Here is a 10,626-nt window from a genome sequence, read left to right as displayed (position 1 = left end):
AATGGATAGCTTGAATTCAATCAATTATTAAAGTGAAATAATTTAGTCAAATATTAAATTGAAATGTTGGAAATAAATTTTTTGGAAGGTTATTGTAAGAATAATATCTAAGATAAGATTAGCGCTACTAGGAAAGAGGTAGGACAGGACGCAATCTTACCTAAACAACTAAAAATATCCTTATTGATAACGGCAACGATACATCTCATTCCGTACCAACTACGCTTATTCTATAAAGACATCTAAAAGATCTAAATGATAGAAACCAAATCGATAAGATGTTACAATTAGTGTTGAATATCGATAGACAATCTATAGTCTATTGATAGTTAAGTGTAAGCGATAGTTTCGAATAGTATCGATAACTCCTCATGAGCAATACTGTTGATATTATCGATAGTATTGCAAAAACCATTACTTTTAACCTAAATTATCAATGGTTTTGTACTATCGATTTATTATTGTACTTATTGCTCATAGATAGCTAGCGATAGTATCGATAGTAAGGCCGTTATCAATAGTATTGGTCTCATCGTAATTATCCTTTTCTCAAAATTTATTCAATGACTGTCGATAGTCTAAAACGATCGATAGTATCGATAGCACCGATAGTATGCCTGTTATCAATAGTATTGCTTACGGATAGCTAGCGACACTATCGATAATATCGCCGTTATCAATAGTATTGGTCACGGAGAGCTATAGATACTATCGATAGTATAGATCAAAACAATACTATCGATATCCTGAATAGTTTTCGAGGTCAACTATCGATATTCAAACTATCGATAGTTCTGCAACACTGGTTACAATATACCGTTATGTCAAACGTAATGTCAATTCTTATGTCTTTATTTAATAAAATTTTGGCCTTTATTTGTACCGAGAGCACAGATTATTTCGCCAATGTTACGTGCGAAATTCTTACGTCAATAAAGTATAACTGAATGAAAGAATAGCAACACGGCAACGATTACGTTCTCATTCGATAGAGATAAAGTGACAATTGTTTCAGTAGAATTGTTCCATTGTATGAACTACAGAACCAAACTCTGTAACAAGAAATTCCAGAATCTTACCAAAACACGATCGTGAAATGTCTGAATATGATTGAAAAGCTACAGTGACTTTATAATAATTATAAAAGTTACGTGTAACCTATACAAGGTTACACGTACCAAAACATCATATAATTTAGTTGACATTTCACGAATGAAATACCAAGTGACTTCTTACAGTATCACATCAAAATAAATACTGTTACAAAATTGAATAGAACATTAATTTATTATTACCGTACAGAATACACTAGGTAATAGCAATGATTTCAGTGGGACTATTCGTTTATAGCATAGCAACTGTTGCTATCAAATATTTGTTGCGGATTGATAAATGTTGCAGACGATAAATCATTATTATGGAGTATTTTGCTACTGCATAGGTCCGTAATACTGATTTATATTTTTTTAATTTGATTTGATTTGATATCAATCCGCAACAAATATTTGATAGCAACAGTTGCCATGCTCTAACCGTAATAGACTCACAGATCATACTTAAATGATCGCGGTTTCAAATCAATCATTATTCGGTCAGGCTTAAGCCTCGGCGGTGAAAAAAAATTCAAGGATTCATGTGATGAAGTTTGCCCACAAATGCGAAACTTATTTAAATTATAAAAAGGGAGTCATTTGACCAGTTGCGAGATATTTACGGGCTGTTGATTTTTTATTTTAAAATGTTGTACAGACACAAGACGAACCCCAGTTAGCGCCGAATTAACAATAAGGATTAGTGGCGAGGTTAAGAATTCCGATTGTTCATCGTTATGATGGATGATCGTAGATATTCAATGAAATGTATGTACGCCTTATAATATAATATCTTTATAATTATAAATAAATATATAACAACTATATTTTTAAACTCGGTAACATTTTAATAAAACAATACCTACTTTATTCAAATACCTATGTTTTTTTACAAACACTACTGAATAGTCGTCGGACGCTTCTATTTGTCAGCAATCAAATGGCATAATATATAGACTTTGTTCTACTTGTTTACGCTTGTTTATCAACGATATATTATTGTAAATTTTATAAATAAAATTACTATGCCTATATAAGTCTGTGACTTTTTAATATAAACATCTATTGCTAATTTATTTGGGTTTCTTGATTATTTATCAAAACTGGGTGTTTAGTAAGTTTACCTGTAGCTATTTCCAGTTAATTATAGAATAAATATCACTGTTTATATACTAATATCTAATCAGAATTAATGTGTAAGTACGTACGTAATATATGAAATTGATTTGATAACGGGCGAAAACCTTAATAACTCTGAAATATACAATTGAAAGACACTTCGAAAAAAAAAGCACCATCAAATGACACACTCTCGCCAATAATTTGCATTCAAGACTTTTAATTCTCATAACCTTATCGATAATGACTCCTTTTAAGCCGTATCCTTTTCAAAGGTCCGCAATTTTGAAGGGCTTCACAAAAGACAGTCAAGGTGTAGCGTAACAAAAGAATATTGGTAACTGAGAAATGCATTGGTTAGTACTTCCCACAACTTTGCAATTTCTTGGTGGACTTGTCTGTGGGAGCAACTTTAATCCTATTACGATTGAATATCGATAGGATATTATTATGTAATTTAAAACAGATTGTTATTACTAAAAAAAAAAAAATTATAAACTTTATTTAGTTTCACAAAATTATTTCACTACGGCTTTGAGCCTAATCTTCAATTTAGATTTCTTTCAGAACACTTGAAGTATTTATAATCACTGTAGACAAATTTTCAAAGACATAATATTATAATAGTTTATTCATATGGAGTAAGGGCTGATTGTTTGATCATTCATAAATTTAAATTTTGAACCAGTTGCATTTTTTAGATACCGCAAAATTTAAAATGCACGTTGTTTTTAACTCTATCACAGCTCACTTTTATTCCGTACGAATAAGGTTCATTATTATACACACGTCTTTTAGTTATTACAAACCACACCTGTTGCGGGAGCGTGAGAAAATGGGGTCGGGAGGAAGGAGCCGATTGGTGCAATAAACGTGTCCTCGTAACGGGAAAGACTTTGTTAGTCGATCATTTTCAGTTTTCATTATATTTGGACTGTATGCCTATAAATTAGTACTTTATTAGTTATTAGTTTTTTTTTTAATAAAACTATAAAATATATGAAACCTATTTTTAAATTATTAATAAAAAATAGTTTTAATTACCTATATGATATATAAAAAATATTATTTGTAATTTATTTAAATTTAAATAAATGAATAAACCATTAAATAGATAAAATGTGTAAAGACTAATTCTGACACTTTGTGTGTAGGCAGTTGTGGATGAAAAAAAATATCTAAAAAGTCTCAAAATCTGTATCATTTTTTCTGCAGTTCCCATAGATTTCCATAGTTTACCCACAGAAACAGGTGTAACAAAAACAGGGCTCCCATAACTATCAACTCGTTTTTATTGAGAAGAAATAAAAAAACCACATCCGGGGCTGGATTTCCGGGTCGAGGACGAACGTTACAAAAAACTTATTGTATAATGATTGACAGATAAATGATAATAATATAAATAATAGATTTAGAAATATTTATATCATGGAAATTTATATTTTTACTTCCGATAGATTAAGTGACCCACTAAAGTTTACTTTAAACGACTTACTATTTCATGTTTGCGTTAATTGATACGTAGTAACCATATTACATACGTATTAGTTTAATGTTACATTAAATAATAGAAGATACTTATTATTAAATTGAATAAATTATAATTTAGGTACATGAGTTTTTTTTTTAATATAAAATATACGTATATTGTCTACGAAACCTGTGCAAAAGTTTAATAAGCCAAACTTAAACTTGTCAACTTCGACACAATATTTCCTTGAGATTGTCAACGAAAATAAATTAATGTAGGTATTTGAATACTTTTACTTTGCCTCAATAATCCAATATCCAATAAAAAAAAGTATACGGTTGTCATCCATCGGTAAACATTTTAACTGACCAAATATAATGCAAATGTTTTTCTTTTCTGTATGTACGGTGATATTTAATAATGTCTGTAGGGTGACCAATGTTTTATTTACGTTTAATAAAGGTAACTAATGCAAAAACAATTTTCATTTATGAATGAATTAATTAAATATTTTATTTCAAGGATCGTCGTAAATCTCATATATAGATGTATTCATTTTTGATTTTGTAAGCTTTAATATCAATTTAATTGTTGTAAAATATAAACTATCAATATCTACTAAGATATTGCTTAAACAGTTAAGTAGAAAAAAGGAGAATATATTTTCTATATATAGGTCTAACATCTATATAGTATTCTTTCAACAATCTTAATATTATTGCGAGTTTTGTAATAAACACGGTTAATGTTGAAAAGGAATTTAAAAATCCAATAATAAATTAAAGTCGCTAAGTATCTACTAATACTGTAATCTAGGTTGTCACCCTCTAACGATATCCCGGCGCAGGCGCAGGGCGGAAGGAAGGACCGTTACAATTTGTTTGAAGTTGGTTCACACGAGCCCCTCACTCCTCGGATTAGACGGAGATGTGTGTCCGTAGTTTTGTTGTTCTCTGTTGTTTATACTTTTTACTTACACTTTTTAAAACTTGCCAAATAGTTGCCCGAAATTTTCAATTTTAAATAAATATCGGAATAAGTATTTTTTATAGCACTTAATTGCCTACATATTATAATAGACTACATTCAATAAAAACTATTACTTTAGTAACTACTACGAATAAAAAAAATATACATTACATGAAACGTCTTATATTCTGTAATATTCTAGAAAATAATTTAACGAATTAATATTATAATTAATAAAACAATAATAAAAATTAATAATTAGACATATATTCATACAAACTAAAAAATATTTGCCGAGTTTTAAATGTTTGACCTTAGAACATCTATTCTCAATGAAGTAAATAAAAAAAAAAGCTCTGAAATTGTACGAATTTTCCCACTGGAGCCCTCATTGAGCGCGTTAACGACATATGACAACGGTTATTCACTCTCACCGCTCATCACGCGATCGCATGCAATTTCGTCACATTCGAATGCATCCTTAAACTGCAACACGTCAATTTCTCGACACCATTTTGAACCTTATGGTCATGTACATAGAAACTATATAATCCGCAAGTGGCTGTGGCCAGCAATTCGTTGCAATTTTAAACAAATTTTCTTTACTCGTGAACTACTGTATTAGTCATAGCATTCCGACTCTTAATACAATGTAGTAAGATATATCACTTTAATGTAGAAAAATGAATAAAAACATGTTTGTTAATTTTTAATTTCGGTAACTACTCGTAACTAGACTTGCCTAATCTTATTCCATAGCAATAAGGTTGAATTTACAACAGCGATCTGTCATACAAACTTAAAATTAACTTGGTAATTGTTGAAAAGACCGTGGGAGAAATGAGTTAATTGAAGTTTAATATTAAAATATGTATGTCGGTATGTGGGGACGGTATAAAGGTCATTTAGAACACCTGGGCCGGTCAACGGCACTTAATGATTACGTAACAACTATAAATTATTTAATCATAATGTATTCCGAATGTTGATTAAATTCAAAATAATTTAAGTGAGAAAATAGATAGATAAGATATAGTTAGGGACTACGCGGTGTAGTGTTACGAGTTATGTAATTATTGTATGGCATTATACTAACGAACTTTAACATGATAACAAGAAGCGGTATAATTTCTTTGCATAACATTAATTAAAAAAAAAAAACTATTCACTTCAAAAAATGTATCGAAAAAGATACATCGTACTTTTTGAGATTTATTACATAAGTATATAAATATAAGTCTGTTTTTTAGTGTACAATACACATAATTATATTATTAAAGTTATATTTTATAATGTAACTGGATATATTTTGAATATATATTACGGTTACCACGTCATTTTATAACACCTATATAAAACATAGTTACCTATATAATTATGATATGTACTTAGATAAAAGTACGTACATAGGTACAATTTTCTTTTTAAAATAATCGTCCATCACCGTGTCTTCGATTGCATGACAAACAAACATACCTCTAAGGTCCGAAACTGAACCCTTGCACCTTTCTACATTCCCACACAGCGTGAGAATCGGGCGACACCCCATAAAGAACCCAATTCCTATACTAAACCCTATAAAAAAGCCATACTCACCTTTTACGCTACGGTGCCAATGAAGTATCGCATTTACCATTGAACGTTGTGAAATAAATTAATATGATACTTTATAGAAAGGTGCAAATTCATGAAGTATGCGATTATTTGGTTGTAAAATGTATGGCGGGGATTGTGGTTTTTGATAGACGTGTGTATGGCCGTACATTCCCATACTACGTGAATGAGGGGAGAAATGAAGTAGCTTCATTTTATATTTTTATTTTTATATAAAATTTTAATTCTTCTTTTTATAATTTAATGTATAAATTTGATATAGTTAAGTGTATATTCTATATTTAATAGCAAAACTAACTAAATAAATCAATGGTTTTATATAATTAATAAAATTGCAAACGGAATAAGGAGAAAATACACATTTTTTGTATTATTAAATTATGAAAGTACTAGTGTATTTTTTAAAAATTAATTAAAGTAACAAAGCTTTAATAAAATTAAACTTAAGTTAATTTATACTTCGCCTGGAATCGATCCCAAAACTACATACCCCTAATAACCAACAGTTCAGCGGCGCCATTCACAGCAGGTTCCCGCACAGAGCGAGAGGGAACGAAAACAAAACATTCCTATACAGTTCCCATCGCTTTAACCCAGGCGTAAGAGCGAGATAGCATGGTTTTCACGATTCATTTTCGAAACAGGATGATCAAATATGGTGGACAAATTTAAATATTGTTCCATGATCGTCCTACGTCAGTTGATTGTGAAACGTCGTCCAGGGTGGATATTTGTGTTCTAGTGAAGTTAAGATCGTGGATAAGTTAAGCTTTAAAATGCCGTGCAGTGAAGATGACGATTCTCAAAGTGGTTTCATGTCGGAGCCATCGCACTCTATGTCTAAAGCGGAATTGCGCAAGGTTAATAAATACCTAGATTTATTTTCATATATTTGTGCAATTAAAAGACGAAAAAGGCCGATTGTGAATAATTAAAGTTGTTTAGATAATTAATTTAAATATATAAAAAAATTGTCGAAAACGATTAAAACGTGTGTTTTAAATAAGTAAAATTAGCATAGTGATTCGATTTGTTTCAATTGTGTATCAAATTAAGTTTAAGTAATATTTATTTTAATTATTTCAGACAAATAAACCGATAATGGAGAAAAAGCGGCGCGCGCGCATAAACAATTGTCTCAACGAGCTGAAAGATTTACTAATGGATGCGATGGACAAAGACGTAAGTTTTGATAAATAATATAATGTTGTTGAGAAATTATCGAACATATGAACTTAATTAAATGAATATCAGTTGGTAAATAAATTCATTTAAGTATTTTAATTCTTAGTTATATTTCTACTATAAATATTTTTTTCGCTTAAATGATCTTTGAATCTTAGTTGTTATTCTTTATAATATTTCTACTTAATACGTTTCTGAATATATTCTAATGTAAAATTATATACTTACAGCCAGCGCGGCACTCAAAGCTAGAAAAGGCAGACATCCTAGAGCTAACCGTAAAACACCTGCAAACGCTACAACGCCAACAACTCGCAGCTGCTATCGCTGCCGATCCAGCAGTGCTGCACAGATTTAAGGCTGGTTTTGGAGATTGTGCTGTTGAAGTCCGAAGATACCTCTCCAGACTCGCAAGCGTTCCAACTGGACTTCGATATCGTCTTGGAAACCATCTAAATACTTGTATAACTGGTATCGAACGCCTCCACCCTTCAGACTATCCTCCATTAATTCCTGACCCTCTACGTCTCGACGACGAAAGACCAAGCGCCTTCCATTATGTCAAATCCACGAAACCGACCAGCCCACCTCTAAGCCCGCTATCCTGCGACTCAGCGTGTGACTCCTCAACAGAATTGGAGACTCCTCCGAGACCGGTACAAAAGTTTCCTTTCCCAACACCACCCAGTCATTCTGCATCGGATCAAGATTCAAGTCCAGAACAGAAAGCCACAGTGTCCTCGACAACAATTTCTCCAGAAACGTTGAAACAGGAAGCTCTAAGGAAGAAGAAATTTATGGAACCATTATCCATAGTGATCGATGTTGAAAACTATAAAATCGGTATCGACGCGTCCCCGAAACGCGCAGTTGACTACTCGATGCGTCAGAAGTTAAAACGACACGTAGAAACAATTGGGCCTATGCCAAAGTTAATACGATTAGAAGGAGATAGGACTCTGACAATACCAGAAAAAAGTCTTTCCGAGAGATTGGGAGGTTCGTGTGAAAAGTTAGAATCAGAGCGAAAAGTAATGACCGAACAGCATTCTGCATTCAGAAAGGTAAGGGGAATATTACCTTACCCTGAAAGAAAACTTACAATACCCGAAAGCATACCAGCGGTGGTTGAGAAACATTCGCTCGAGAAACGATCGCATATTCCCAGAACAGTGATAAGCCACACGGCTGTGTCGCTAGCTCAGTCAAGTTCACAAGACACAAGAAAAGTGGAAAAAGATTCCAAAGAAACGGAGGCAGATACGAGTTCGAAATCTCCAGAGCAGAGTACATCTAGTTCTGAAATGTGGAGACCTTGGTAACGACAGATAGAGATTTATCTATGTAATATAGAATTTGTCTTCCATATTTATTTTACCAAAAGAAAGATTTTACGTATTGAAGGGTCTCGATATTATATTTTTGATATAATGAACTCGTTTGAGTGAAGTTTTACGAACGACGTATTTGTGAATTTCTTATTTATTTTAAGAAATGTGTAATTTAATTACAGTGAACGCAATTTTTTTTTACGTTTAAGTATATTTTGTGTTCGACTTATTCCAGTAAGGAATATATATGAGAAGTAGCTTTAAGTTTTACCAGTTGGTATACTTGTTTTAAGAGAAGATTATTAAATGATTATTTTAAGTTTTTTACACCAAAATTCATTTTATTCTACCCAATAATGGTACTGATTCTGTCGTACACATTTCATCCCCTTCTCGCGAGTGGAGTTAAAAGGGATAGCGAATATGTTCAATCTTGTCTCGACGTTTAGTGAAAAGATTATGAACTACAGAATTTGTTCATTTATTATAAATAAAACGCCAATTCTATTTATTAATTTATTTCATTCAAAATACAAATTAGATATTTACCTAATATTCTACATAAGATACGCATAAATAATATCATTGCAAGTTGAATATCTTAAATAAAACAAGCGTATCCTATTGTCATCGTTAATCACATAATTGGACGGATTTGAAATGAAAACAAACGTTATTAACATTAAGCTAAGTAACAATTACATAAAATCTAATGAGACCAGGGCCGGACCGTGAGTTTAGGGGGCCCTGGGCTAACACTAGTTAGGGGCCACCTAAGATACGTCTGAACGTAGACTTGAATTAATTGAATAGGTTTGATTAATTGCAGGACTCGCAGGGCTTACATACGATACAATCTGTTTAATTTAATAAAGTTATGGATTCTTTCGTATTATCGTCTATCTTTGACTTTGACTTGACTTGGCTGAGGGCCCCTTGAATCCATGGGGGGGCCCCAATATTGGGCTGAAGCCCAAATAGCCATATGGTAGATCCGGCTCTAAATGAGCCCAAATATCACAGTTGTTAATGTAAACGAAGATTGCGGACTCAAACCCGGGCTAACTACCGAATTTCAACTTATCAATTTAAATAAAACTAGTTTTTAACGGATTTAATCGCGTATATTAATTATTTTATTTTAACATCCCGCCCTTTAGTCTGCCCGTGACCACGAACACTCGCGATTAAATCCGTTAAAAACTAGTTTTATTTCAATGTGTAATAATCGCGAAAATCTAAGACAACATTATCAATTTAAATTATAATAAAATTAAAATAAAACGATCCGTTGTACGATTATTTCAATGAAAAGTAAGTAGGCGTCAATGCGAAAGTAAACGACAATTGTACAAAATTAAGAGAAATATTGACATATGTTTGATAAATTAACCGTTATATGTACCGTATAAACGGTATATACTAACAGACTACGTTTTTTGAGGGAATTTGAAAATGTATGTAATAATATGTAGTATATTGATAGTCTATAATTATATACTAAATTATTATGTGTGTATTATTGGGATGTAGCTGTGTGTAGTTTATTATTATACATTAGTGTAAATATTTTTATATTATAGTTATTTATGTCCTGTCTTTATCTATTTCTGCACTTACCTGTTTTACCTTCTAAGCTTCTGTCACCAAAGGTTGTCTGCGAGAGATCGCTATAAGCGATAAGACCGCCTTTGCGCACTATTTATTTGATGTTTCGTGTTTATATTATGTATTCCTGTGTTGTGCAATAAAGTATTTTAAAGAAATAAACAAATAAATAAATAAATAAATAAATAAATAAATAAATAAATAAATAAATAAATAAATAAATAAATAAATAAATAAA

General features: G+C 31.4%; 1 protein-coding gene across 1 annotated transcript; it reads left to right on the top strand.

The window, feature by feature from the left end:
* Positions 1 to 7,007: 7,007 nt before the first annotated feature.
* Positions 7,008 to 8,771, top strand: LOC125068244 (protein deadpan-like). Its single transcript, XM_047677327.1, has 3 exons — positions 7,008 to 7,124; positions 7,351 to 7,446; positions 7,680 to 8,771. Exons 1-3 carry the CDS (start codon positions 7,041 to 7,043, stop codon positions 8,769 to 8,771), a joined length of 1,272 nt encoding a protein of 423 aa, XP_047533283.1. The 5' UTR covers positions 7,008 to 7,040.
* Positions 8,772 to 10,626: the final 1,855 nt, after the last annotated feature.

The sequence above is a fragment of the Vanessa atalanta genome, chromosome 13 (genome assembly GCF_905147765.1).
Source record: "Vanessa atalanta chromosome 13, ilVanAtal1.2, whole genome shotgun sequence".
Classification (NCBI taxonomy): Eukaryota; Metazoa; Arthropoda; class Insecta; order Lepidoptera; family Nymphalidae; genus Vanessa; species Vanessa atalanta.
This window is presented reverse-complemented; position numbering and strand designations above follow the sequence as displayed.

Excerpts from the sequence above, each read along its gene's own strand:
- LOC125068244 (XM_047677327.1), top strand. The coding sequence starts at position 7,041 with ATGCCGTGCAGTGAAGATGACGATTCTCAAAGTGGTTTCATGTCGGAG. Across the intron at positions 7,125-7,350 it reads CTAAAGCGGAATTGCGCAAG|ACAAATAAACCGATAATGGA; the intron begins GTTAATAAATAC and ends TAATTATTTCAG. Across the intron at positions 7,447-7,679 it reads TGGATGCGATGGACAAAGAC|CCAGCGCGGCACTCAAAGCT; the intron begins GTAAGTTTTGAT and ends ATATACTTACAG.